The 13231-nt window shown below is 40.4% G+C and overlaps 1 protein-coding gene and 1 long non-coding RNA gene across 2 annotated transcripts; one reads left to right on the top strand and one right to left on the bottom strand.

Moving 5' to 3' along the window:
• Nucleotides 1–2457: 2457 nt before the first annotated feature.
• On the bottom strand, nt 2458–10998 carry LOC138971422 (uncharacterized). The gene is made up of 2 exons (XR_011457243.1): nt 10861–10998; nt 2458–3499 (listed from the first exon to the last, which is right to left on the bottom strand). It is a non-coding gene; the product is annotated as an uncharacterized lncRNA (long non-coding RNA).
• LOC138971421 (uncharacterized) lies at nt 9706–11267 on the top strand. The gene is made up of 4 exons (XM_070344152.1): nt 9706–9995; nt 10109–10296; nt 10391–10620; nt 10757–11267. The coding sequence occupies exons 1-4, from the start codon at nt 9785–9787 to the stop codon at nt 11166–11168; spliced, it is 1041 nt and encodes a 346-aa protein (XP_070200253.1). The 5' UTR covers nt 9706–9784; the 3' UTR covers nt 11169–11267.
• Nucleotides 11268–13231: the final 1964 nt, after the last annotated feature.

Genomic DNA, 13231 nt, shown 5'->3' with positions numbered 1-13231 from the left:
CTGACAACATTATTTTCACGGGTGAAGCAAGTTTACCTTTAGTAGAGTTTCAGAACAATCATGTAAATTAGGCCTAGTAAGCTTTCAGAACAATCACGTATGAGGGCTTACATGTTTACGATGAAATAAATAGTAGACTTTCAGAACAATCATGTAATAGTCAATTTTCAGAACAATCACGCGTAACATACGTCATCCACACTGTTCACCTATTAACGTGGGTACTCACAAACTCCTGACGTATGTGTGTACCATCTGCTTCGTTTGAGATACAGTGACTCTGTTTTCTGCAATCTCTTATGCACCGTGAAGGCAATCTTGCTTAAATAAATACACATTACTTAGTATTTCTGTGTTTGTGTGTGTGTGCTTTATAAACACACTTGCGATTTTTCTACAAATTCATTGTGCTGAATTAAATCATATGCTAGTGCTGATTACTTTATTTTACTCTCTAATTACATAATGTCTGGTAAATGTTTGTATCATTTTTTTAATCTTATCTCTTGTCTAACTCTCTCACCCTCTCTCTCTTTCTCTCTCTCTCTCTCTCTTTCTCTCTCTCTCTCTCTCTCTCTCTCTCTCTCTCTCTCTCTCTCTCTCTCTCTCTCTCTCTCTCTCGTTTGATTGATACTAGGCCTGTTTTCGTGTCGGTGTATGTACTGTAAACTACCTTGTATACAATCTAATGAAACAAATACCGTGATTAAAAAAAACCCGGTCTTTTCAACTTCAGAAGAACTTTGAAAATATCGACTCCCCGTTTTTACTCAGCTACACCGCGGAGAGAGTATAAATCAACGGTATGCCTTTATAACAGCATCTTGGCATTATACACTCGGAAGGAAATGGATTAAAGTTATCATTCGCTTGTGACTCGGATGAATACTCTGTACCACATGCGGAAGTTTACACAACACTAAAAACAAATGTTCCAACAATAATTTTCGTGACGTCCTTAATCAAGAGGTGGGGGGTGGGCGTTTACTAGGTAGTATGCCCTTTGCACAGCTTTCGGTCCAAAGTAGGGGGTCATCTTGAACACACGGCCAGTACCGTGTAACTGGCCTTGATACGAAACTGCTATTAAGAACGCAGAATTGATTTTTTCTGAGTTTTTTTTTTAGCCGTAAGCGAGTCGAGCTAAAACTGAAGTTGCAGCACAATTTCGCTTCTCGCACATCTGATGCTTGTTGACATGCATCAACGAAGGGGCCTCACTCTGGAAGAGTTTCCTGCTCCGATAAACATGGCGCTTACGGCAACAAAAAACAAGTCGCGTAAGGCGAAAATACAATATTTAGTCAAGTAGCTGTCGAACTCACAGAATGAAACTGAACGCAATGCAACGCAGCAAGACCGTATACTCGTGGTCCATCGCTCACGGCATAGGCAGTGAAATTGACAAGAAGAGCGGGGTAGTGGTTACGCTATGCTGCATAGCACGCTTTTCTGTACCTCTCTTCGTTTTAACTTTCTGAGCGTGTTTTTAATCCAAACATATCATATCTATATGTTTTTGGAATCAGGAACCGACAAGGAATAAGATGAAAGTGTTTTTAAAACGATTTCGAAAAAAAATTTTGATAATAATTTTTATATATTTAATTTTCAGAGCTTGTTTTTAATCCGAATATAACATATTTATATGTTTTTTGAATCAGCAAATGATGGAGAATAAGATAAACGTAAATTTGGATCGTTTTATAAATTTTTATTTTTTTTTACAATTTTCAGATTTTTAATGACCAAAGTCATTAATTAATTTTTAAGCCACCAAGCTGAAATGCAATACCGAACCCCGGGCTTCGTCGAAGATTACTTGACCAAAATTTCAACCAATTTGGTTGAAAAATGAGGGCGTGACAGTGCCGCCTCAACTTTCACGAAAAGCCGGATATGACGTCATCAAAGACATTTATCAAAAAAATGAAAAAAACGTTCGGGGATTTCATACCCAGGAACTCTCATGTCAAATTTCATAAAGATCGGTCCAGTAGTTTAGTCTGAATCGCTCTACACACACACACACACGCACACACGCACACACACACACACATACACCACGACCCTCGTTTCGATTCCCCCTCGATGTTAAAATATTTAGTCAAAACTTGACTAAATATAAAAACTCAGAAAAAAATCAATTCTGCGTTCTTGATAGCAGTTTCGTCCAGACTGGACTCCAGCTTTTGCTTTTCTCATTTTTCTCTATCGTCCAAGCCCATAAAATCGAACAAAGCGGATTGCGTTTGGATTTCCCTCTTTCAGATGACTGAGATTGCCCCCCTTGGATCGTTCCGTATCAAGGCCAGTTACACGGTACTGGCCGTGTGTTCAAGATGAGTAGGGGGTGGGCGTTTACTCGATACTGGGCGTATACAAGGTAGTTTACGGTACATGCAGCAAATACACAAAAAATAGTACACGGAACACGTTAATTACAAACAGAGCACAGAACATCTATCGTGGAATTTATTGTAAATCACTGGCACACAAAAAGTTGTTATAGGAATGTTCACATCAAACAAGTAGTTGGGCTTCCTGCGCCACTGCTTGTTGCACTCCGGTACAAGGTCTTCAAATCATATTGTTCAAAAAAAGCTGGCCTGGCAACAAGGACATGCCACCAAACATCTTATATTGTAAATGTGAATAAAATTGTGTCACTCTGTTGTAGGGTGGTTTTTATTTTTTTTTATTTTTTTTTTTAACATATCATGTTTTGATTTGCGAAATCATTTTTGCATCCATAAACAAAAGAATGTGCTTACGACTGACACTTCCACTTACCCCCCTCCCCTCACCCTCACCCCCCTCGAACAAAAAGAAAAAAAGATTCTCCAATCCAACAGCTTTTTAACTAACCCCGCAAAACAAAAAGCACTACTTAATCTCTACAACACTAACGTCCCTTGAACAAGATCAGTTCTCCTTCAGCAGGGTTGTGATGTAGCGGAACTTTCCGCTACAAAATGTAGCGCCGCTACAAAAAAAAGTAGCGAATAGCGGTAAACTACTTTTTTTTTCGAAAGTTGTAAAAGTAGCGAAATGGTAGCGGCGCTACTTATTTTTTTGTAGCGAATAGCGATTTTGCGCTACAAATTCCGCTACATGTGTAATCTTTTAGGGACATTTGTGTTGATCGCGTGGTCACAGATTTATGAGCTGCTAACGAGTGTTTTCGGCGAATACTCACCGGAAGTTACACCGGAAGTTACATTGTTTTGAATCGCGATAGGCCTACTCAATGATCGATCGATCATTCACACTCAGTTCACACTTCATTCTCAAGAGCAAACGATGGCAGCCGGACGTGTATTACCGAGTTTTTTTGATAATTTTTTAGCAAGCTTTGCTTTCATCGAGGAGAAGGAAGACAAGTTTTTATTTAAATGCTTGTTGGGTTGCGCTCCTGCGAAAGTGTTCTCGTGTGGAAAAACCTCTTCCTACAACTTGAAGGTTCATTTGCAGGTATGTCTACGTTTTCAGTATTTTACTTCAGTATTTTACGTCTGTCATTTCATTTCGAATGCTTGCAACAAGGTGCCCTGTCAGTAAAATTTCCTCATCCTTCTCTCCTTCTTCTTTATAGAGAAAACATCCATTGGTGAAGGATGCAACAGCACCAAGAAAGAGGAAAAGAGAGCCGAGCCCAGAAAAGCAACCCACCATTGTCAAATCCATGAGAGTTTGTCCCAAGATCACCAAAACACAGGCAAGTTATTGTTTAACTGTTACATTTAGTGTTTATCATCTGGTTTGGTTATTTATTTAAAGTGCTATTGCACTTAGCTGATTGCACACCAGGGATTTTTTTAATATCAAGACCTGAAACCTGAAGACTATCTATATTTTGCAGTTGGACACTGCAGTACTAGAGTTGCTGTTGAACGAAAACCTACCCTTTCATCTTTTGGAGAGTGACCATTTCCAAAAGTTTGTCACAACCGTAAGTGGAGGACCTCAAACACTAATGTGTCGGCGCACAGCTAACAACAGACTGCAGGTAAGAATAGTAACTGATCATGATATATGCAGAGTAAATTTAGCAAATTTAGCCTGCTACACTTAAAAGACCATTGGTGTGGAATTGCCATGGCTCCCCACATAATTATGTTGCATAGTATTGTTACATGCTGATTATTGGATTATTTGTAAACTTTTTGTACAGGACAATCTGAAGCAACAGAAGAATCAGATGATCACAGAGCTGGAGGGGGTCAACCATGTTTGTGTGACTGCAGACTGCTGGACTTCTCGCCATAGGTATATACTGGGCTCATCGTGCTTAACATAATCAAGTCTAATATAAAATCGGGTAGTAAAAACAACATTCACAGCCTTTCATACGACATTTGACAGAGGAATTATTATGGAGCATTATTGTGTGTGTGTGTGGTTTGTTCTAGGTCCTTTCTGGAAGTCACTTGCCACTACCTTACAGACACCTTTGAAAGAAAGTCATTGGCACTGGCTTGTCGAAGGATCAAGGGGGCCCACACATATGACGTTCTAGGGCAAGAAATTCAGAGCATCCTTACAGAGTTCAGGATTCAAAATAAAGTGCACAGAGTGGTCACAGACAACGGCAGCAACTTTGTTAAAGCATTTCGGTGTGTATTTTTTTCAGTGGATAGCAATACTTTTTTATACTTAATTACACATTTAATTGTAAACATTGTGTTTTAAACTGGTTTTTCTATGTGCAGCATCTTCAGCCAGATCAGCCCTGAGCCGGCAGATGAGGGAGATGACGAAGACGAAGACGACAGTGTCACATCGGTGAGCATCTTTGACGATGCTTCCATGTCTACTAGTGGGGCTCGTATGTTGCAGAATCACTCAACAATTAATCACATCTTGTGACAAGCATCATACTTGGTGATATTGTTCCTTATGATGTTTTTAATGATTTCAGATACAGAGCCACTTCATAAATTAATTTTTGTGTTTATGATAATAAATAAAAGGCTGTACCTACAGCAGACGATTTTCATACCAAAAGCCATCAGCCGTAAATATTTCCAACTCAGCAAATGTAAAGTTCAATTGTTAACCATGCACCAGAAGTTGTCTGCTGATAATATATACATGAAATAAATATTTTCATGGGTACTTTTGTGTTCTGTCATTTAGTTTTATATTTTTTAGAAAAGTATATATCCGCAGCTTGAAAATTCAAGATGGCGGCCTCCGTAGCAATGCGTGTTTTGATTTGAGCGAAAACAACGTTTGTGAAGGTAAGTTTTCAAGATTACACTTTCATTCACCAATTTCACGTCATTATAATCTTTATTTGTCCCTTCGGGTCTGTTTTTGATCGGCTAAAGCGCTGAAATGCTGCACACTTTCAAATCTTGCTGTAACTGGATTGTGATAGATCTAGATCTATCTGTTGATTGAATGAAAGGAAACCATGCTCGCCACCCACATGATTTTGGACAAGTTAAAGGCAGAGTAAGCCTCCCGTAAACCATCACAGATACGGTCAGGCTTTTACACACAGTACAAACACCCTTTCATTTAAACACTCACCAATTGAGAACATCCTAGGTGCCCTCCGTAAAGAGCGAACAATTTTCAAAGAATTTATTTTTGCGTGGTTTATCTTACCCCTGAGCCATCGTGAACCCGTGTGATCCAGTTTTCCCTTTTCACAATGCAGTCGTCATAGTTAGTCATTTGAATGCGACTCGACGTGAGCTTATCTACAATAGCACGTTTTTTTTTATGCACGAAACAACGGCTGTGGTTCACAAGAACTCTAGCGATGGCTTTTGACTGTTGAGAGGAACGGCGATTTGCACTGATAAACCGGCCGTCGTCTGCTACGACCCTTGCGTGACCCTGCTTCCGGGCTTTTCTTTTTTTAAACTTTCACAACTTCGAATTGTTCTGATCTTGTCTTGATGAAAAACGAATTCTTTTATGATTAAAGAATGTTTGTGTAACAAGCTGTCAATTTATTATTTAGATTTTAAAAGTTAGGTCTAGCGCAAAAACGAGGCGCCGTTGTTGTTAACGGAACAAGTCTACGAAAATAAATTCTTGGAAAATGTCTCACGCTCGACAGAAAGCAACCAGGATGTTCCCGTTCGGTGAGCGTTCAAATGGAAGTATGCTTGTACTGTATTTAGACGCTCGGGGAGCTCTGTGATGGTTTACGGGAGGCTTACTGTGCCTTTAAAGCAACTTTGAATAAAAGGCAAGGAGAAAGAGATTGTTCAAGGCATGATAATTAGTCCTGCCTATCATAAAGGACTTCCATAAGTCTCTAAAAGACTGAGGGGGGAGGGGGGTGACTTAGAGTGAGTAGGCCACATGTACTAACTAGTAGGAGGGCCAGCTTGGGAAAACAAAACCATTCCTCAGGTCTCTACGGTCTTGTGATCAAACTTTCAAAGATGATAGCTAAAAGACAAAAGTATGCAATATTTGCTCATGTAAATTAAAATGAGAAATGAGTGGTTTTAAAAACAGTGGTACCTCTCTCTGAGTCTGAGTGTCAACACTGTTACGATTTTGGTGTGTTACTTTTTTTCAACCCTTTACTTATTTTAGGTTGACCGTGCATTGATGTGCATTTTATTTTAACAGAATATACAACTGAGGGTTACACCACATGCCGGTTCCTGAGAACAAGAGTGCTGCGTGAATACATTATGAGCAATTCTGCCGGTGCCACACAAACGAGCTGATATCATCATTACTATCAAGGTTGGTACATAATGCCTCCAGAGTAGCTTAACAGTTGGCATCTTTTTTTGATAATTAACTGGAACATGTATGCACACATATATATGCGTAAGCTACCTCTGTGAATTTGGTGGGTTTACCATACCCTCACAAGGGTCAACATTCTGAAAGTGACTGTTAGAATTCTAATGAATGTAGCGGCCAGCAAGATTTTGGAATCAGTTGGGTCACTGGAAACAGTTTTTTGTATTGACCTTAAATGGTAAGAATTATACAAATAGTTAAAATACAATTCTTGCATTTTATCTTTTGTGTGAAGGCTTTGGCTAACTCTCTGAGATAGTAAACATTATTCAAATAAAATTGTCACTTTTCAGCTTTTGTGTGAAGGGTACCATAGGTGGATTTCCCACACCATGGATTTAGAGGAGGCCAGAAATCTAAGACAGTCTGCTTCTCATCCCAGCTGATTTCCGTTTTTCTGCTTATGAAGTGTGCATCGCTATGGAAAAGGATTCAGCCATGTTTTGCTCACTACATTGCCAAAGCCATTGGCCCAGAGAAGTCACCCTGCCTGCCCATGTGTCACAGTTTTACAGACTGTGATACTGTGTTGTACGTTCTTCAGTGGTATTGGGGGAACAGAAGGCTTGACAAGTATGGCATGCATTAGTAGACATCACTCAATCTTTCCTCAGGTTGTCTGCTCTTCTTTGAGAGCTGAGTACGACTGACAGGTCAGTTCAAGAGCTTTTTGTTGTACTTCTACAGGACAAAACCAAACTTCCTGGGTGTTAACAGTGCTAGAAGGTACCTGTTCAGTCAAAAGCGCTGCCAAATTGACCAAAACACCCTTACAAGTAACGTGCTTCTGCAGGACATGTGTTTGAGAAGAGCCATCTACCAATTAGACTACTGTCAGTAAATATACAATCACGCAAACAACCCAACACCAATTGTGGGGCTGGCAGTCCAAGGCTGGAAAGTGGGAGTTATTTTGGACGAGCCTTCAAGAGGTATCCAGCATGTGCCGAGAACTCATGAAGTGTGGAAGTGCTGTACAACAAAACGCTGCAAATTCTGCAAAGAAGGACTGAAAAGCTCTGCTCTCTGCAGCTGTGCTTGCATGCCTGTGAAAATCAGCAATTAAACTGTGTAAAAATATTATTGCACCCATTTTCGTACCTCAACTTAAACATTCATTCCCATGTAATTTTATTCAAACCTAATTTCTATGCCATTAAAGGCTCTCACTAATGGCACATTTTTCAGATAAACGAAGATTTAGTTACAGGGGTCACATGACCGCCGCCCAAATAAGGGTACCCTTGACGTGACAAAGGGGATGTGACTACAACTTAAGGTACCCATTAAAAAGTCAAGACAAATTCACGAGGCACAACTGGGTAACTGTTGCATACGAAGAGAAAGACAACTTGACTATCTATCCAGAACAGGATGAATACTTTTTAGTGTTATGCCATTATTCCTACTGATGTATGTGTTTATCTCACTAATAAGTGAGACTTTTTGTATTGTCAATTGTGAGGGATACCCTACTAAAATCCATGTATTTTAGCAATGACCAAGTGGATTGCTTCAAAACTTTCAGGAATGTATGTCTACATATGAGACGTAGTTCGAGTACTGTTTTGAATCTTCCAAAAAATATTTTAAAACCCGTCACAGGTTTTTTGACTTGCATCAAAAATATTTTTGACTTCGCATATATTATGATTGTTTCAAGTACTGCCACAGTTTCCTTTGTGTACGGCCACTGGCGGAAATGTGCATGTCCTGTATACGCATGAGAACGAAAGCAACGTTCAGACTTTTTTCTAACCACAGCAGTTATCGCTCAGTGCCTTTTAGTATCACGCATGAAGGGGCATCGCTGTAGGACAGCAATCATCCAAAAGACGTCACTCAGGTTTACAGGACTAGAAAATTTACACTTATAATGAAATGACATTGTGGAAGAATTTATATCAATCCTTTGCCTGTATGAGTGTATGCGTGCGAAGAAGAACAATTGATTTAAATGTAAGGCGACAAGCATATGAATTGTGAACCTTTTAAAAACATGTTCTGAAAGAATGCATTATATGCAAACAAATATTCTTGTTATAACGATACAAAAGTTGACCCAAAGTACGTCTTGTATATGATGCTGAAAGTTTAAAAGCAATCCACCAAGTCATTGCTGAAATTTAGTGCTTTCTGTTATGATACCCTTTCAAGTTTGACTTGGTGTTAGCTTTGAAGTTGATGTAGAAACCTCCGGTTTTTACCGCTCATGTGATCAAGAACAATGGCACAACACTATAGAAATATGTAAGATATGACAATAAAACACCTTGTTCTGAATAGATAATCAATTTGATGTTCTCATCATAAGCAAAAGTTATGCCTATTATGCATTTTCGTTGACTTTTGAACTGATACCTTTCATTTTTATCAATTTGATTTTTGGGGTACCCTTATTAAGGCGGCGGTCACATAACCCATGTAAAATCAATCTTTTATATTAAAAGAGTTCCAGATAGCCACGTTGTGTGCCCTTAATAGCATAGACAAATTGAATACAATGGCACAGGAATAAATGTTTTCATTTTGGTACGAACATTTGTGCGATAGTTTTTTGTTGGCACAGGTTAGGTAAGCCAACGATTCTTCAACCCTGCCACCCATCCCGTCCAACCGATCTCTGCACCATTGATTTTGTATACATGTATTGTTATGTTTTAACAATTGTTTCTGTTAGTTTCTATTGCAAGAGAATGACTTGTAGCATCAAATTATTCAAATACGCCAAAATACCTTTTTCAGTGACGGCCATTTTGATTTTTTTTTTAACTACTGATTTTAAAAATGTTCTCGGTTGCTCTGTGTCAGGTTTTGTTAAGCACATAAAACCATACATTTATACCAAATTTGATGTTTGTCACATGAAATAAAATATGCCTAACATACCCAACCGTTTTTACTGGCGGCCATTTTGAATTTTTCGCGGTGGCTCTGTATCAGGTTTTGTTAAGCACATAAAACTATACATGTACGCCAAATTTGGTGTTTGTCACACGAAATGATTGATTTTGCAACGTACGAGCCTCACTATACCTTATCTGTCATCCTGCCCCCTCACCAAAGATGCGCTGTTCACACCCTCAACCTGGTGGCCAGCCGTGACACAGAGAAGGCGATGGAAGATTCTGCCTTTAAAACCGCCAGCAGATTCATGTTTGCCAAGGCAAACGCCATTTGGAATAAGCAGTCCAGGACTGTACAGGCTGCTGGTATGTGTGACTTGTTGGATTTTTTTAAAATATCATACAATTACGTTTACACCAAGTTTTTAATACATAAATCATGGCTACTGCTGCCTTAATTCTGACTGTTATCATTGCAGAAAAAATCAAGGAGTCGGCCGGGCGCCAGCTGGTTACTCCTATTAATGCCACCAGATGGAACAGTACGTTTGATGCTGTCAAGTGCCTTGCTGACTTGTCTGCTGAGGGCCTGGATAAGATCAGCGACTCCCTTGGCATGCCCAGGTTTTCCAGCCGGGACCGTCTCTTCATGCTGGAGTTCATTCAGGTACAGCATTAAAGTTCAAATCATAGCCATTATTCATTAAGCAGCTATAACAATAAAAATGCATCCATTTTAACATGTATTTCACATTTTGCAGATGATGCAGCCCTTAGCCCGCAGCCTGGACTACCTTCAAGGGGAAAAGTGTGTAGGACTGGGCAGCCTCCTTCCACAGCTGGAAACTGTCAGAGCCAGGTTGGAGCTGGCAAGGACCAACCTGGAGATCTGCAAGCCCCTGGCCGATGCTGTACTGAAGGGAGTAGCGCACAGGTTTCAGGACAGCTATGCAGACCGAGAGTGTTTGCTTGCCACAGTGTCTGATCCCAGGTATCATGTCAGCACTTCTCAGTTCTGTCTAGTTCTTTTCGTTTTACTATGTACTTCTATTTTTTACTGTATGTAGACATTTGCATTATTTTGTATAAAGGCTGCAGCAATATCATATTATATGTTGATGTTTCAGACGCAAGCTGTCATGGACCAACAGTGCAGACCTCAGGGAACGTACAAAGGGTGTGCTGTTTGCTGAGACTGAGAGTGACCAGCCCAGGCAGCCCTCCAGCTCACCTTCACCAGTGCACACAGTGATCAGCCCAGAAAAGGATTGCGATTTTTTTGTGTTTGAAGAAGCCACCCCCTCATCCCTTGTGCAAACGTACATCAGAGAGCCTGTTCAGCCATCACTGCACTCTCTTCACACCAACACCAAGATGAAGAGCCTTTTCCTGCGGAGTAACACAACTCTGCCCAGCTCTGCTGCGGTTGAACGGCTGTTCAGCGCCGCAGGACTGATCCTGACCCCTAACAGGGGCAGAGTAACAGACAGTAATTTTGAGGCCAAAGTCCTCATCAAATACAATGGCGGAAAGGTGTGAAAGGTGTGAAAGATGTGATAAACAATCTGCTCTGCGTGATCGTTTTAACTTTTGTTTTTTAGTGAAGATTTTTGTAAATAAAATGTATTCTGACTTTGATTTCTTGTTCTGTGTTTACTGCTTGTGTGGAGTTAAAAGTAGCAGAAAAAGTAGCGGCTACTTTTTGAAAAGTAGCGGAAAAGTAGCGGCTACTTTGTGTAAAAAAGTAGCGGAAATGTAGCGGCTACAAATTTTACTAAAGTAGCGGAGAAGTAGCGGCTACTTTTTAAAAAGTAGCGATCACAACCGTCCTTCAGCCTGATTTTTCCTTTAACAGAAGGTCCATGTAGGCGCAGGTCAGCAGATCTTGCTCTTTGACCCCAAGTTTTTGCATGAGGTCATTGGCTATTGCTTGACCTTCCTCTGGCGACTGGCCGTTTTCCAGGTTGACCTGCAATAGAAGTCGAGTCATTTTCAAATCGTGAGTCGGCGTTTAACATCCGAACGGGTTGATGTCGTATGGAACACTGAACAAAGTAATTAGTGTTCTATTTCAAACATTATTTCAACAGCGAAAATGTTGCATCTTCAAAAAGTTATTTTGACTGACTGAGAAAAAAAAATATATATACAAAAGATTTTTTTTTTAATTAAAATAAACCCCACTGTAATCTCTGTCCCCTTTAATACGGAATATTGTCAGATTTCCTAAGTCCGTCACAATGTCACTGTGCCCTACCTCAAGTTTCATGAAGTCACCAAAGTGTATCTTTATGTTCATTGCTCCAATCAATGATGTTAATATCCCGTTTGAATCAAAACGACACTAAAGCTTCCGTGCCTTTAGTTCCATGAAGTAACCGATGTGTGACATCATGTCCCCTTTAAAATGGACAAATGTTAGATGCCCTGTTTTACTCACAACGACGTCTGTAGCCTATCTCTAGTTTCCCTGCAGTCATCGTAGATTTGACGTTTACGTTGGTCCGAGAGTTAAAGGCACAGTAAGCCTCCCGTAAACCATCACAGAGCTCCCCGAGCGTCTACATACAGTACAAGCATGCTTCCATTTGAACGCTCATCGAACGGGAACATCCTGGCTGCTTTCTGTCGAGCGTGAGAAATTTTCAAAGAATTTATTTTCGTGGACTTGGTCCAACAACAATGGCGCCTCGTTTTGGTGCTGGACGGCTGTTATGATACCGGAAATCACGCCCGGACAGTAAGCCTCCCGTAAACCATCACAGATACTGTCAGGCTTTTACACACAGTACAAACACCCTTCCATTTGAACGCTCACCAAACGGGAACATCCTAGGTGCCCTACGTAAAGAGCGAGCAATTTTTAAAGAATTAATTTTGCAGATTGTCTCGAACACTTTTTGGACCCATCCTGAACTCAGGTCAAACATGAGTTACTTCCCTTCGGGTCTCATTCAAATTCAAATGCAAGGACTGCTTCACTGAACGCATCTACCCTTCCAGAGCTCGAGCCATATGAACTGACAACCAAGAAGTTTTCATCGCCATTTTTCAAAACTATGCAGCTTTCCTCAAGAAACTTGAGGTCTGGGTAGAAAGCAGGCAATCCTTTTCCGACGAGGGTTGACATGGCATATGTATCTCATTCGCTGTCCCATTCTGCATCCATTGTTTTGTAACCTCTGAATGTTCTTCTGGTTGTTTTCCACAAAACTTCATCATAGTAGCTTACTTGCTGCTTGGATGTGTCTCAGCCGAGTGCACGATGCGCTGTGCTGCCTGTCACCTTTGCTGATCGCCTTATTGAAAACCACGCTGGTGATCTTTGTTTCAGTACGTGTGTTTCAATGTCAGCACTGCCTGTTCTATTTCCATGGACGCTGTACCACCCTCTCTGATGCAAATGTAGTTTGGCTGATTTCCCAAATTGACAGCTGCAGTTAGTCCAGAACAGTAGAGATGAACGCTTCCCTTTAAGTCAGCAAACATCATGTCTGTCACGTCAAAACTTGCCTTTATGGTCTCTTTGATTATCGGTAATGTACACATCTTCGTCATGTGTTACCAGTTTAATGTTTTGGTTTTCGGTAACCAGGATCGTT

This window comes from Littorina saxatilis, linkage group LG7 (assembly GCF_037325665.1).
Source record: "Littorina saxatilis isolate snail1 linkage group LG7, US_GU_Lsax_2.0, whole genome shotgun sequence".
NCBI lineage: Eukaryota > Metazoa > Mollusca > Gastropoda > Littorinimorpha > Littorinidae > Littorina > Littorina saxatilis.
This window is presented reverse-complemented; position numbering and strand designations above follow the sequence as displayed.